The 16,952-nt window shown below is 40.3% G+C and overlaps 1 protein-coding gene across 1 annotated transcript in view; it reads left to right on the forward strand.

The window, feature by feature from the left end:
* Positions 1–459: 459 nt before the first annotated feature.
* Positions 460–16,952, forward strand: part of LOC132207650 (ral guanine nucleotide dissociation stimulator-like 1) — a 34,964-nt gene continuing 18,471 nt past the window's right edge. Inside the window, exons 1-8 of the mRNA XM_059643580.1 lie at positions 460–516; positions 2,478–2,564; positions 3,221–3,298; positions 8,426–8,619; positions 9,250–9,377; positions 11,514–11,729; positions 13,740–13,843; positions 14,632–14,710. Coding sequence (XP_059499563.1) covers positions 3,291–3,298; positions 8,426–8,619; positions 9,250–9,377; positions 11,514–11,729; positions 13,740–13,843; positions 14,632–14,710 — 729 coding nt within the window. The 5' untranslated portion in view covers positions 460–516; positions 2,478–2,564; positions 3,221–3,290. The remainder of the gene's footprint in view (positions 517–2,477; positions 2,565–3,220; positions 3,299–8,425; positions 8,620–9,249; positions 9,378–11,513; positions 11,730–13,739; positions 13,844–14,631; positions 14,711–16,952) is intronic.

Consider the following 16,952-nt stretch of genomic DNA (forward strand, 5'->3'; position numbering starts at 1 on the left):
TACCCCAAATGGCAGTGCAGTGAGCACCAATCCAGACAATAGCAATCACATGAAGCAACTGCTTCACTGCTTTTGCAATGTTTGGCTTATTTTGAGAGATGGGATAATGTTGAATTAGCATAAAGCTTTCAAAGCTTTTCAGTGGTAGATTAAATTTTGCTTGTCTTTCAGTATCAAGTTCTTGCATAGCCCAGAAACGGCTTTCAACAAGGGTGAAATACTGAAGAAATGGTTTTCTCTCCTTATTGCCCTGCTCTGTCTCTTCCAACCCACACCCCAGCACTGCCTCAATATGAAGGCCTGTGGGCATCCTGTGGAAGTCAAAACAATCCATCTCTCAAGGCTGTGATTTTTTTGTTGTTGAATTGGGTTGGATTTAATTCTGGACGAGTTTGCCTGTTCTAAATGACTTAATTTGTCCTCTTTGATCAATTGCAGTTCTGGAAATGTTGACAGTGCAAATGGTGAGGAAAATGGAAGTTGTGTTTCTTCAGGATCCAGCGAAATAATTGCTGAGTAAGTTTAATTGCATGCATGACAAAATGAATCATTATTCAGAATATGACAAAGCGGTAGGATATAGCTGGGGAGCTAGCAGTTTGTGCAATGTTGTATAGCCATCGAATGGTAATAGCCCAGAGACAATGATTTAATAATGTTTGTACCAGCTCTCAAAGAGGGACTTGCCTACGTTCACTCCTAAGTCCTTTTACTGTGTAATACTGCGAAACCTCTCCTTTCGAAAATTGTAGTTCACTTTTGAAGACCGCAATTGAAGCTGCATCCACCACACTATTCGGCAGAGCTTTCCAGTTCCTGAATAGGCTATTGAAAAAAAAAATTCCTTGTCACCATTGGTTCTTTTTGCTGATCATCTTAAATCGGTGTCCTTTTCTCCTTAAGCCTTCTGTCACAAGGCACCGATTGTTCTTATCCATTCTAACCAAATCCCTTATGATTTTGAACACTTTTACAATCACTTCTTAGTCTTCTCCAAGAGCAGCCTGAGCTTCTTCAGGCTCTCCACAGGGCTGTCTAGTTTGTCATCTCTGGTAATATTTTTTGGGAATGTTTTGTGCACCCTGTCAAATCCCTTCCTGAAGTGTGGTTGGTAAATACCAGAGTTGAGGGGAAATCAGGAGGCTTTTGTTTAATCATGATTAGTCAGAACATATTTGTTTTTCATACAATGCTCCAATTTTTAAAGTTCAGAATCCTGATGATATCTTCAACCTGCACTACCACTTCTATAATTATTGTGCACACACATACACACACACTATCGATCAAATATCAGGCATGGATCATTTCAGGAAGCACCATATCATAAGATATTTATTTTGGCTACAGAAAAGAGGAAGGAACAATCCAGAATAATTTTGATTTGGAGGAGGTCCAACTTCAAAAGGAGCAAGAAGGCGTTTGCAGCAAGTAAATTTCAACACAAGTTTAGGCAAAACTGCAATTAGCCTGTCTTACAGCAGGAGGTTGTTTAGTGACAGTGTCAGAATGTTCCCACAAGCGGGAGAGAGTGGCAAATGGTACAAATGATGAGGATTATTGATGACCCCAGTGTGTACCGAGTTAATTATAAGTAGTTCAGAAGGGAAGTGTTGAACTAAATGATGCTGGCAGCTAATGTTAAAAGGGAATCCGAATGTCGTCCTCCATTGTGAGCAGTGAAAGGGTAGCGAAAGTGGGGCTAATGGTCATAAATCACTGTTTAATCTTCACAGAGGTAAGGGCCTGGCTGCGATACTATTCAGAAGAAGTTGATGTCCAATTCACGATGAAAAGTAAATAGTTGAGACAAGGATGAGCTGAGGTTGGACAGCATTTTAGAAATGTGAACATTAAACAACTGCAGATGCTGGAAAACTGAAACGAAAATGGAAATTGCCGGAAAAGCTGAGCAGGTCTGGCAGCATCTGTGGCGAGAAGGCAGAGTTAATATTTTTGAGTAATTTGAGCCACTGAGCTTTTACAGCAATTTCTGCTTTGATTAGAACGGCTGGTTGTCCCTGGTGTTGGTAACTCAGAAGGAAGTGAATTGTAGACAACTGAGGATACTGAGAAAGAAAAAAATAGCTTGAGGCTGCAGTGGCACTTTGCACAACAACCTAATGCTGTTTGAATGCAGGGGGTGGTATCAGAGGACTGGAGGATTACAACATGTACTATGTTTATGTTCAAAAGTGTGTGGATAAATCCAGCAACTAGATTCATCTTATTGGCGGGACAGCATCACAGGAACTGTAATCCCAGTCTCAAGCAAGAATACTTGGGGAGCATATGGGCTAACATTTTATGCTGACTCAGAAATCTTCACCATCTGGTGTGTAACCTGTTTAATAAAACCATCTGATGGAGGCTTGTCATTCTGAATCTTCAATTTTCATGGGTATTTTAATGGATTTAACTGAAGATGAAAGGGTTTGCTTGAGGTGTTTTAAATTGTTCTTGATGTTCAATTGCAGCTGTGAAAGTGTTAAGTCCAAACACTGTCCGAATTCTGATGAAATTCAGAATTTAAGTTCACCGGAGAAGGGAGCGACAGTCAAGAAGTGAGTTTGATCCAAAATGTGACCATATTATGCTTCATTTGCAATACAGTAGTGTGTAAAGGGAATGGCTGGAGAGCTGGTGGCCATAGGTTGGATAATCAGAAATCTCTTCATGAAGGCAGAGATGTTTCCATGCTGTATGACTCTGTAAGACATACCACAGAAACAAAAACACGGATATCATTCCAGATCATGGCACATTGATGAAGAAACAGCTTCTGAGTTCTTTGCATATTCTCTCCCTAATTCTGAGGAACAAGCAATACAAAGCACAAGCAGCAGTTGCATGTGAAGGTGTTGAGTTTATCTCAGACTGAAATTTCTGGACTAATAGCAAATGTAAGCTATTGAAGAAGTGGCTTCACTCCTTGCACCTGCTCCTTTCCCCTGTTACCACCAGCCACCACCGCTGCTGGCGAGCTGCTTTGGCCCTCAAGGGCATTTCTGGTAAACTTCCTGAGGAAATTTAAAGAAGGCATTCACTATTTTATGCAGTTTTACATTTAGAGTGTGACCTTGTTTCATAAAGTTAGCTGATCACGGCTTAGGATGCTGAATTTTGAGACTTCATTTCTTATTTTACGGCTGGCAAGCAATTGTAGACCCAAACACCATTTTAATTTGCTTTTTCTTTTGTGGTTTATGATCAATTGCAGAAGCATAGACTTCAACAGATCAAGCTTTCTAGAAGAATATAATTTCAGTCCTGCAGAAAAGGAAACACTAATGAAAATGTAAGTTTGATTTGACATGCAGTGAAATTGTATTTTCAATGTGAAATTTAAGAATGTGAGAAGAATTGCTGGAGAGCCAGAAAGACCTGTAAAATAATGTAGAGCCTTTGTCATGAATATATAAGGCACCCAAAACAGGATGGCAAACAGCACTCCAACCCATAACAATCACATTCAAGAAGCTAAATAATAACTGAAAGAATCACGGACACTGCAATTCAGGGACAAAAACAAAGTTGTTGGAAAAGCTCAGCATTTCTGGCAACATCTGTGAAGGTAAGAACGGAGTTAATGTTTCAGGTCCGGGTGACCCTTCCAGTTCTGAGGGAGGGTCGCTGGACCCAAAATGTTAACTCTGTTTTTGCATTAAAGAAGCTGCTTGTCTTGCATGTCCAATGATTGCATTATTCCTAGAGATTGGCTTGTTAATATTTTTCAGTGTAAATCATCCAAAATTCTTTGTCTTTTGGAATTGTTTGTCCTACATGATCACGCTTTTGGGGTTGTTTATCTCAGATTGCCATTAGTCTAGTTTGTGATAATGATGCATTATTGCAGGAATGGTTTTCCTCTTCACACCACTTTATTAGAAGTTATCCTGCAAACTTCCTGTGAATAGTTGAAACCGAATGATACCGCTATCTAGAGCAGTCAGATACTTGGCACGTGGTTTGTTTGTGGTGTCCTGACTTTGGTAGCCCTCCCACTCCGTGCTGCTGTTGTACATTTTGCACATAATCGATCTTGAATTAATACTTCCTGAATCTATGAAATCCAAATGATCTTGTGAAATGATTTTTCATGTTTGAAGTTTGTAAACTAAGTGCTTTCAAAGATATTTGACTGTAGAAAGCATCGCACAAATGCATCTCTAGCTGGAATTCTAGTTATTTTTGAGCTGTACCAGATTGCTGAGGTTGTTTTACTGCTCTGAATAAGATTAGATTACCTACAGTGTGTAAACAGGCCCTTCGGCCCAACAGGTCCACACTGTCCCTTGAAGCATCCCACTCAGATCCATTCCCCGAACACGAAGGGCAATTTAGCACACGGCTGATCCGCCCAGCCTGCACATCTTTGGACTGTGGGAGGAAACTGGATCACTTGGAGGAAACTCACTCAGACATGGGGAGAATGTGCAAACTCCTCACAGACAGTCACCCAAGGCTGGAATCAAACCCGGGACCCTGGAGCTGTGAGGTGGCAGTGCGAACCACTGAGCCACCATGCTGCCCTGCATGACACTTTGGCTGCATGGGGTTAAAGATGGGATTATTCTTCTTTGTCTGGCCATTCGATTAAACTCTGTGCTTTTTGATTAAGACAAAAGAACATTTATCCAATAGATTTGAGTGCTGGACTGGACTTGGGGACTTTAAAGTTTGAGATTCTTGCCTTTATATATACAGTGATTTATTTTCTTTTGTACATGGTTTGCTTACTCATTTATTTTGTTTTCTTGAGTTGATATTGTTTGTCGTTTTTACAATCAAGAAAGCCAATGCCTGAAGGGCCAAGCACAGAAAAATTACTTGTGAGCAAATACAAAGGCAAATTTTTGCAGTATTGCATTGAGAAAAATGGTCAATTTGAGGGAGTGAGGATTTTCATGGAATATTTTTACTTCAGATGCAATAGCAAGCGTTCACAACTGGGCTGCACTGAAGTTCGAAATAAAGCTCAAACAATTTATGAAAAATGCAGCAAAGGAAAAATCCCTCTCGTTAATCAAACAAATAGGACACAGTTGGCCAGGCAGCATCAGAGGAGCAGAAAAACTGATATTTCGGGTCTGGGCCCTCCACCAGAAATTTTCTGAAGATCGGTCCAGACCTGAAATGCCAGCTTTCCTGAGCCCCTAGTCTGCTAGCCTGCTGTGTTCATCCAGTTCCACACCTTGTTATCTCAGACTCCAGCATCAGCAGTACCTACTAACTCAGAACACAGTTGGGATGCCTTGTGCATTGCTATTCACTCTAACCCACCCAGTTGGCTTTTTGGGTAAATGAAACAAAGTTTTAGAAATCTAAGCCACAGGGCATGGTGGTTATCTGGAAATTTTTCTCCAACACCTAGCTATTCATGTCTGGATGAACACAGCTAATTGTGGATACCAAATTGGTCCTGATTAATTTCACAATATTCCTGTACTAATGTCTCAAGAGACATATAGGGATGAAGTGTATAAAGGAACCTAAATTATCCTGATTCCCGATTGAGGACAGTGTAATCCTCATGAAAGTAATGTGCTCGTTTGGTATGTTTTTTGGTATGTTAATCTCCTTTTAAATTCAAGTTTTTTGGGTTGAGTTCTTTTTCTACAGAATAGTAGCTTACAACCTGTCAGTTTGACATTGAAGAAAACACAGATATTTAGGGGTTGAGTAAAAGCATGGTTTTAAAGGAACAGCTTGAGTGAGGGCAGAAGAGGCAGGAATCTATCCAGTGAAGTTGTCATCGGTGAAACAATTAATCTCAGATGCGCAAGTGGCCAGAATTGAAAAGAAAGACAAAAGTGCACCCGTACATAATTATTTCAATTCTGGAACGCTCTAATACTTTAAGAATACGCTTCTCTCCAGTGCCATTGCAATCTAAGATTATGTTGTGCTCGCTTTAGGAAATGATCCTTTTAGATGGTGGAAGGATGATAATGAGTAATTAAATGAAATGATGTTGTACACTGCAGCTGATTAAAGGTTTCAGATTACTCGGTGGGGATGTAGTAACTTGTTAATGAATCTATTGGAAACAGAGACTTTAATTCTAGTGGGACGACAGAAAAGTGTTTTGGGTCAAATTTTGGACTCAGCACAGTACTAATTAAGTTCTACCATATTGTCAGCAGAGTAGAGGCTCTTTAGCTCAGCAACTTATTTCCCAGCCATGAAGGCTTTCAGTAGGATATGGAATTTTTTGGTTTTGTGATCTTTTGAATTGATTTTTCTTTATATATATTTTTGGAGGGTTACTGTTCGAGTGTTTGTAATGTGACCTAGGCATTTCTGAATGATTCAGGACCAAATGAGCCCAGGCAACTTCCTTAGGTCATGTTTCCAGTGTGTTTCAGTTAGTCACTGTTTCCGAGAGGTAACATAACAAATAACATTTCCACAGCCTTGTCCCTCCATCTCTGCAATTTCCTTGTGTCCACTTCGGACGTTTCTCTTTTTTCCTGTCCAGTTTCACTTTTTTGCCTATCCCAGATTATGTTTGTCCTGTTGTTACCAGCCATGGTTTCAGCTGTTGAGACTCGAAAATCTGAAATGCACAGTATGCTTTTCTCCATTTTGTAAAAAGCTGATTAAAAACTTCACCTTTTATCAAGCTTTTCATGATTCTTCTGACCTCACTGAAAAACAATCTCTTGACATTTCCAAAATGAGTCACTTCATTTCATAATTTGCCATGTTCACTAGTTAATATCATACAGCACCTTACCAGTATGGGCCAGCTGTGTTTTTGAATCATTGCAAAAGAGTACAACCTATGCCAACTGATCTGAAAGCAGATGAAGTCAAAATAGCCCCTCCAGTGTGAACTATTTCTAAGTCGTATATCTTTCTCAAACAACAAGAGGCTATTGCTGCATATGGCACTGTGGCTGCCTAGCACTTCCTACACCAACCACTGTTTAACAGGAATGGAGCTGATGAAGTCTGAATCAAGCCCCAATGTCTGTGTGTAATGTTTCACACCATGTAATTTCTGTGCTGTCATGATCTATTATGAACGGGCTCAAATAGGTGATCATCGGTTTCAGTGTAGGGCTGCAGATAAAGAAATTCCAAATTAAAAACTAGAACAGCACTTTCAGCGTAAAATGTTCCATGTAAATTGGCGATGCTAATCAAACAAATGTTTACTTTTTGGAGTCTTTGGAAAGTCAAAGGTTTCTCCGACCTACTGCATCATAGACCATAGCTGCAACTCAGTCCATCTCCCAATTCACAACAAGACTCATCATTCTGATGTTTGCTGGCCCACGTTGTCTCTTGGTTGACCAATGTCTGAACTTTAGATTTTTTTTCGAAAAAACTTTCAATTCTTGTGTTCACATCCTTTCATGTTCTTATTTTGCTTTAGTCTGGAATTATTTTAGGTCCCAAACTTTGCCTGGAACTTTTCTGTTCTGCCACGTCCAGTGTGGTGTGTACTACTTGATTTTTTTCATCAGCCCACCACCGTTAGTGCTACTTCCTGCAGATGTGTAGTTCCTTCCTCGAGACATCACCATCTCTCGCCTTTAAGAAACTCATGAAGAGTCACTATGACCAAATGTTTGGACATCTGTTTGAATATCTCCTCCTTTGTCAGTTTTTGAATGGTTAATCTGCTGTGAAGTGCCCTGGGGAGTTTTTCTGTGCAAAGCGTTCGATTTCAGTGGTGTGATGACTTCTCTGTGCAGCTGATGTCTTGTTGCAAAAAAGTAACCATTGATTTACCTGTGAAATAATGCTACGTGGCCTCTCAGTATTAGCCAGGCAGTTAAAATAAGTGAATTGAAAGCTGACTATGTTGGAGTATTTCATTATTCACCTGCAACTAGACCCAATTTATCCATGTTACCGAGGTATCCAAGTACTGGCAATGCAACTCCCAGAACAAACGCAAACAAATCATCATTATCCTTGTGTTTTTCTTTGTTCATCTGATTTGTCCCATTTGACTTTTATAAAGAAGATTTTTTGTTAAAGCTCACTTTCTCTTTACTAGTAAACTCTAAACACGAAGAGGTCCTGCTGGTGTAATAAGTAACCTCAGACACATGTGAAATCACTTTATACGTGAGCCTTAAGCTTACCTGTGCAATCTACAAAGAAGAAAACTTGGAAACATGGCCAACTTGCAGTTTCCATCCATGGCCAGCATAATTCTAACTTGGACAGTCATTTCTTCATCATTGGGTCAAAGTGCCACACAGCCCCCCTCTGATGGCACAGCAGGATCACCATTGCCATGTGCACTGCAGCAGTTCAAGATGGCAGCTCATCTCCTGTGTGAGCACGATGACCCCATATTCCAACTTTAATCTATTGCATTGACATTTGTAGAATTAGAAGCTTTTTTTTCCCCACATGTTTTGCTTCCCCGATGAACAGTTGTTAACTCTGACTTTATTTCCAGTGCTATTCCTGAAATTCTCGAAATCTGGCTGGAGGAGTCTGCCGAAGACTTTCGTCAAGTTCCAACTTACTCTTGTCTCCGGAAGGTACTTTCCTACTTGAACCAAACAGTGCCAGGGTCAGATGCTGAACATCGGGCCCAGAAACTCCTGAGTCGGTTTTTGGCGGAGGAAACAGCGGAGAAAGAGATGTTCAGTAAGATTTACAATTATGTTGCAAAAATGTGGTTTTAATTCAGGGTGCCTCCCTACAAGTTTGTGTGCGGCTTGCCCCTCTGTCTCAGGATTTAGTTCATTTTGGTTTCCTTTGACAAGCTTCAAAATTACTTCCAAATTTTTGGATAAACGAAGTTAATTAAAATTATTGCTGAGTGCTTACCCCTGTACTAATTGCATGATGTACAAGACCAAATTCTGCATAGAATTGATACTCTCATATGGTCCGATAAGACCCAGCAGCATGTAATGCGACTTTCTGGACAATTTCCTTTTGAAATGTTTTCATCAATGACATTTTATTTTATAATCTGATGTAATAATTTTGCAAGTTATTGTGAAACAATAGATTGTGATTCAGAATATTTCCTAAAGCCAGAAATTGGGATGGGAATCTGTCATTAAATACAAGTTCTTTTGCAATTGAGATGCTCCCAACAAGAGGATTTCAGTGCAATATCATATTACTTTCACCAAATCTAGATTTAGAAGTATGAATATTAGATAACTATTGGAAACCAATGCACAATTTCTAGTCACAAGTTCGTGAGATATTTTAGAGCAATGTGAACTTTGGGCACAAAATACATGTCTTTCTTCACTTGCACAGAAGGCTACCGTAGAAGAGTCAGATTCTATGTGGGAGAAGAACACGACCAAACCATCGAACAAGTTGACGAAAAGCTCCTGTCCTACCCATCACGCTTCATTGCAGAGCAGCTGACTTTTATGGATGCTGTGAGTAAACAGGAGTCTGGCGGCCAGTCATTCTGAATAAGATGTTTCAGTCAGCAGTAGGCATCTGAATCTCTCTGTGTTGTTTAATGCTATTACTGCTCCACCAGTCATTATAACTGAATTCCCTTCAAAATGCAGTCTTCCAAGATGTTAAAATGTGTTGTTTGACGTGTAACTTCAGTATCTCGCTTGAAATACCTGTCAACTAAAACTTCAGCACTTGTCATTTGTTTTGAATGAACGCCATGTGAAATAAGTGACCTGAGAGAGCACTGAAAATCCTTTGTAACTTTGTGTTGAAACTTTACAAAATGAATAGTATTTCAGGGTAAAAGTTTAATTGTTTCATCATAACAGTCACTGTTTCTTCAAGAGTCCACTGATTTTGTTTGTAGTATCCAGGATGGCAATTTTGTTGTTTTCCCAGAATCTTCTGGAGTGGGATCAGCCACGGGGTATTCCAGTCTAGTCTCCAAGGTGGCTTGATGCCTACCTCTACAAAATGAGACTCGTGGTTGCTGAATCAAAATTTGAGTTATGTCAAAGTCTGGTCATAGGCTTAGGCTTGAAGTGGAAGTTCAGTGGTCTGTATGACAGCATTGGGTGTGACTCTAGAATGTAAGTAGTCCTCTAGGTCTCAAAAATCCTGAGCATATGTTCATGTTCAGAACAGGGGTGCAGCAATCTCATCTGGAAGTGACCAGTTTGTCAAAAGTAGGTTTTGGTTATGGGATAAGAGATAATGGGAACTGCAGATGCAGAAGAACCCGAGATAACAAAGTGCAGAGCTGGGTGAGCACAGTTGCTCCGAAGATGCTGCTTGGCCTGCTGTGTTCCTCCAGCTCCACACTTTGTTATCTCAGCTTGATAAGGGGCAGCTGCTTTTCTGCACAGAGTTCCAAAGGTAACTGTCTGTTTTCACTGCAGTTTCTGTTGCATATGTGTTTGTATATACCGACTGGCACTTAGAGTCTAATCATGTGACATAATGATGACAACAGCCATTTTTGGTGGGAAGCAACCTAGCTGGGTGTCTGTTGAGGAATGTAGCTGCTTTTCTTTTGTTGAACCATCGAGATCTGCAGTGAGGGCTGTGAGTCTTTGTCAAATCAGTGGTTTGACCTGGTGAATATTAAAGCGGTTTTTTTGATCCTCATCGCTAGTTTTTTTCTTTACAATGCAGAGCCAGGGGGCTGAAGCATTAAACAGCAGGAGTTTTATTATGTAGTTTGGGGTCGAGGCAGCAGGGTTACCCGAAGCTATTCCTTGCCGGAAATGATCGCTGACATCATTGTGGCGTGATCAGACTGTTAAAAGTGAGAGCCCACCATGCTTGCATAAACATGCAACAGTTTCCCACTCAATGGTTTCTGAGCATTCCATTCTATTCCAACCTGTCACAGCCAACTCTGGCTTTGAAAGTGATGAGACTGACAAATTTCTCCATTCTGAATGAGTTTACGGGGATCTGAAGGAGCTATTTGCCGTTGTGTTAACTTTCACTGTCGGAGCATAATTGTTGATGGGAGTTGCTCATCTTGAAGAGGGAGACAGAAGGACATTATGCAATCTGAATGGCCAGTTGACAAGCTTGGACGTTTGGCAATATTCGTGTTCAGCATGAAACCAACAGTGGGGAAGTGTTGACATTGAGGCCTGTTGAACCAACAGAGGGCCGGGCTGCCATTGTGTTCTGTCAACCTGCCTTGGTGCGAGAAGTAGACATGATGCAGGGCCGCTATACTGATGCCCAGCCTGTCTAGCCTGTGGGCCACCAGGGCTGAGCATCTGTAGCAGTGACTATTGCCAGCAGAGCCGTGCATTGATGGTGTGCGTGGAGCCAACAGTCGGAGTTGGGTGGAGATAACCAGTGATTTTAAATCTAACCTACAAATAGGAAGCAGATGACTGAAAATTCGAGGGTTTTGATCTGTCTGAATAGCCAATGTGCCCTTGTGCATCAATGTGAGTATTATATAGCCAGTCGTTGACAATATAGCATGCAGTTTTAATGTACAATTGCAAACTAGCAGGACGAATGTACCCATGGATGGACAAATCTTGTTTGTCGTTCATTGCTTAAAACATGGCACGACTGACACCTTTAACCTTTGTTTCCTTTTTATTTTTGATTAGGATCTTTTTCGGAAACTTGTGCCCAGCCAATGTTTAGGGTCCATCTGGTCTCAACGAGGGAAGGAAGAAAAACAGCATCTGGTATCAACCGTCCAGGCCACCATGACACAGTTCAATAATGTTACAAAATGTGTCACCAGCACCATATTAAGACCTCAACAGTTGAAACCATGGCAGACGGCTAAAATCATTGAGAAATGGATTGATGTTGCCCAGGTACACTATTCTTTATTGGTTTTTAGCCTTTGTGACATGTTAAAGTCCACAGTGCATGAAACAACCATGGTGGAAGAGAGCAAGCCATTAACACTATGTGTTGATATGTCCAAGGTTTGAAAGCCTCTTGAATTGGTGAGCAGAATACTTTTCTGAATAAGAGTTGAATGCTTCATGGAAAATCCTAGCATTCATAATTTCTGTAGTGCTGGCTGCTAATAGTTCTTGCCTCAGTTTACAGTTGCATTGAAATATTAATGTACTTTTTTCTAATCAAAAATATTTATGTGGATAAAAAAGGCAAACTGATTTCAGATTTTTACTGGCCCTTCAAAAATGAAGTTAGTTATTGGGCATTACATAGTGTTATTTGCCTCCCTTCCAAGCCGTAATCAGTTTATGAAACAGTGTACATTTTATTCCAAATGTTCTGCATTCTGTGTGCCTACATGACGGCCCTTCAGTAACTTGCCTGGTTGTCTGTTTCCTATGTGTTTGCCAAAGGAATTTGTCTCAGCATGTTAGTCAGCAATCGGGAAAAGAGTGAGGAAGGGCTGTCAGATCTGATACCAGGTTTGTACTTGTCGCCAACATGTGGCATTCCCACTCGTACATTTGGAAAGGATCAGGATAGGAACCGAGTAATTAACTAATTAAGTAAAGGAAGTAATTGATTCTTACTGATTTTGTAATCCTAAATTGCACTGGATTTTGCAACAAAACTGTACTTTCAATGTATTTTCCCGTATACACGTGACAACAAAATATTCATTGATTACTAAGGTTTGGAATGAAAGTTCACAATAATTCTGTTGCCAGCTAATTTAGAGAAGTCTGGTTTGGGTCTTGGCAACACTGCCTGCATCAGTTTTGACTCGTTAAGAGTCTTGAGGCATTAATGGGACCTTGATGGGGATTTGAAAGTCTGTCTCCAGTTTTACAATATGGAGCAGTTCAACCGAATGTAGGCTGACTCCCAGTAGTAGACATGGATGAAGGAGTTGCTGACATATACACTGGTGCTATCAAAGGCTATTCTGAAGAGGAATCACTTGATCACTTGGCTGACTTTTCTAGTTCTGATTTTGAGTTTTTACAATAGTTGGCAAGGAGTGGCTTCCATGTTGAAGTGCCCTCCGTTACTTCCATTTTACTGCAGCAGCTTTATTTCCCTGAAGCCAGAAGACTCTGGGCTTGAGAACCTACCTGCTGGCCCTAATCAGATAAGGCACTTATGATTATGCCAATTGACGCACCTTCAAAGAAATCCCAAATGGTGTGATCACCCTGCACCTCCCTGGCCTTCCTCCCCAAGCAGAAGTGGCTTTGAGACCTGATAACAAACACTTGCAGGCTTCCTCCTCGTCTCCACCACAACCCAAAGTACACATTTGGGAGGTTTGATTTGATCCAGTTTTCTCCCTACCTCCAACAGGTTGGGGGGGTGGTGGCAAACAGATGAAGGACATTCAGCTGCTAATCTAGGTAAGATTAGTTAACTCAGTATCAATAATGTAGTGACTCATAAAAGTAGACCCAATTTCCTGATTTGTCTGTTTTCCCTCGAATGAGTATCTCACGTGACTGGTCCTGCCCTCCTATTCTGTCAGATAATACAACCTATCATTCATTTATGAGCAAAATGTGATGGATATAACAAAGATGATTACCCCGCCTCCACCCCCTACCTTTGCCACTTCTGCCACTCAGATGCCCATGTCTCAATCCTACTCATTTTAAGCTCTCCTTTGGTGTCAGTAATCATATCTAACCAGTCACAGGCTGGCAGCAAGGGAACTGAAAAGGTTGTCTCAGAGGGATACAAAATGAATATCAAGGTTTGAGTTGCCAAGAATCATGGAATTCTTTCCCTCAAAAAGTTTGTTTGTTAATGCTGTTATTTTCTCAGCTAACATTTTACTGATAGAACCTTTTTAAAAAGTCTGAGGTGTTGGGTAATGGGGAGTCACTGCTTTTTCCACAGAACTCACAGCTTTTTTTCTCTGACAGGAATGTAGGACTTTGCAGAATTTCTCGTCAGCGCATGCAATTATCACGGCATTGCAATCGAATAGTGTGTTCAATTTGAAGAAGACTTGGGCAGCCGTGTCAAAGTAAGTCATTGTTCAGAAAGAGCCTTGTAATATTTATTTAATAAATATGAGGGAGGAAATTGCAGGTTTGACCTCCAGGTTTACTTGCACAAGTGATCTTCACACGCTCGGTGCATTAACAGGATTACCAGAGGCACTACAGTGCAATCCTAACAATTGGCTAATTGGCAGAATCTTTCATTTTTTCACAAAGGAGCGAAGAGTTAATTTGTTTAAGTGGAAAAAGAAAACTGTTTGGCAACTTGAAATATTTAACTATCGTGTTCCAAAACTGATCTGCTGTTGGATGTAACGTAACACAGTTTCCTGTGGATATGCTGTGATGGGGTGATATAAGCCAGAGGTTTATGTGGGATACTAAAATACAAAGACAACAATTATTTTAATCTCCCAAGAAAGCACTCTATAACACTTTGAAGTGCACACCTGTAGTTTATGTTCATGTGCCTCAGACCATTTGATCATGGTTGTGTTTTTGTAGGCAGCTTGGGAATGAAATCTCTCTTGCTGCAATGACATTCACCAAAACGACTGCACACAAGAGCTTTTGCGGCACAATGGCAGTATCCCCATCCCTGGGTTTCAACAATCAGGGTTCAAGTTCTACCTGCCCCAGAGATTGCCAAAACATTTCTGAACAATTGGGTTAAAATAACTATACTTATTGTAAAAATGCTTCACTGCCATTCACTGTCTGTATTACTTGCTTATTTGTCAGATTCCGTATCAGCTGTTTGTTATCTTGACTCTATTCTGTCAAGAGTAATTTGTCTCATTCTCTTGACTAGGAGCAGTAAGACAACATTTGAAGACCTTTCAAACAATGAAGAAGATAACTTTGTAGCAAGTAGAGAGCTGCTAATGGAGGTAAGGTGTTGCACTTGGCCCAGTGTGACTATATTCAGGGCATGATCAATAGTTTATAGTAAAATATCTGCAATGAACTCAGTTGGTGACTGAATGCGTACAGATTCTGTCAATCAATACTGCAACAGGAGTATATGTATTGCAGTCCAGGTGGTCTGGCTTGGCTCAAGTCTTCCAAGATTGTTTTGTCATGATTCTTATAATTGCTGATGATATTGCAGTTAACATTTTAATCGACATCTAATTTGGTTATACTGCAGTGATGCAGCCTTCATAGATTATCTTTCTCAGTGTTCATTATCTTGGAAATTTGAACTGAAGCAATGTCTATGATGCAGTAATGCAGCCTTCATAGATTATCTTTCTCAGTGTTCATTATCTTGGAAATTTGAACTGAAGCAATGTATATGATGCAGTGATGCAGCCTTCATAGATTACCTTTCTCAGTGTTCATGATCTTGGAAATTTGAACTGAAGCAATGTCTAAAGTGCGATATGTGCCAATTTCTTTTTCTTTTGCTTTGTACACCTCAAGGGCCTTGTAATTAATAAAAGCCAAGGCAAAACATTAAGAGATTTAACTGGTTCTCATAAGTGTTTTTACTCAATTACCATGTCTTCCTTTTCTTGTTCTCTGCAGTCAGAACTATTTGCTGCGTAGGAATGGAGAGATATTCATATCTCTTTGTTCAGTATTTCAGACATCAACTATCTAGTTTCAACTAGCTTGGATGAAAACTGACAAGTTTCTAGCCATTCCTCCTCACTCCTTTTATCATGCTCTTTGTCCACTCATTTTGCTCCTGAATTTGACAAAATAACAGAATAATTGGTCAGATATAAATATTTTGGTGCCACTTTACCAAACTAGTTGTCCAGCTCAGAAAATAGTCAACGTTTTCTTATTCTCTAAATCATTCTTAGATGGAATTGAAACACTTTTAAGCTGGTATTTGAAGAGGGAGAAATGCAGTAATCATGCTAGCATGTTGTCAGTTTGACAGACACTCCATTTTTCAAACTGCTCAATGTTCTAGTTGCAGTGAACTATCTTTTTACATTGCTTTCCAGATGTTTGCCCCAGAATTTCTACTGCCCTGCTGTCACACTTTGTTTATTGTGTGTTGTGATTGGTGCACTGTACAGAATTTCAACATATTTTTCTGATCTAGATTGAATCTAAAAGTAGGTTTGCTTTTATAATCAAAAATGTGTGCTCTGCATGATGATTGTTTTTGTGGTGCAAAATTCTGTAAGTATACAGGGGAAAATGTGAGTTCATGATTGGACAGTTGTATAACTTCCATAAAGCTTTCTCCCAGATTATGCAGTGAATTACAGTGCATGGTTTGCTAATCTTTCAGCATCTTACACAAATGTGCTTTGGCAGTGGTGCAGGGCACCGCAATAGTTCTTGCTGTGTGTACATTAATGTTCAAGACACAAAAGCTCCAAGTGTGAACAGCAGGTTCACAGATGACACAAGAATTGGAGCGGTAGTAAGTAGCAAAATGCCTTAGTTTTGAGGCACACATTGTTCCAGCTGTGGCTCAACTAATGTTATTTACAGTTCCATCATTACCCCTTTGCTGTTATATTCAGGCAAGTATCCAATATTTTACCAACTTATCCACAGGTCCTCCTGCCTTCAAGAATATGTTTATGCACACACCAAAGTCCTTCTGATCCTCTGTCATCCAGACCCAAAACATCAACTTTCCTGCTCCTCTGAAGCAGCCTGGCCTGCTGTGTTCATCCAGCTCCACACCTTATTATCTCATTGAACATATATTCTCCTGACCTATTAGACCGCCAAAATGCTTCACCTCACACTTTTCTGGATTGAATTCTATTTGCCTCTGTTCAGGCCTTCTAACCAGCCCATATGCGTAACCCGAGAGACTAAGGCTTTTTGCTGTTCACAACCGTCCAATTCTTGTGTCATCTGTGAATTGGCTGTTCATACTTGGAGCTTTCGTGTCTTCAACATTAACGTACGCACAGTAAGAACTATTACTGTACCCTGTGGTATGCTGCTGGATGAAAGCATCAAGTTGCTGAAAAGCCCTTCAAAAATCACATTTACTTCCTGCCGCAAACCCAATTTTGGCTCCAATTTGCCAATTCGATGTATCTCCTAGGCTCTTCGGTTCTGAACCAACCCACCATCTGAGACCATTAAATTATTTCTTCGGGTAAGAGAGGTGTCCTATGAAAAGACATTGAGAAGAATTATATTCTT

Source organism: Stegostoma tigrinum, unplaced genomic scaffold (genome assembly GCF_030684315.1).
Source record: "Stegostoma tigrinum isolate sSteTig4 unplaced genomic scaffold, sSteTig4.hap1 scaffold_118, whole genome shotgun sequence".
Lineage (NCBI taxonomy): Eukaryota > Metazoa > Chordata > Chondrichthyes > Orectolobiformes > Stegostomatidae > Stegostoma > Stegostoma tigrinum.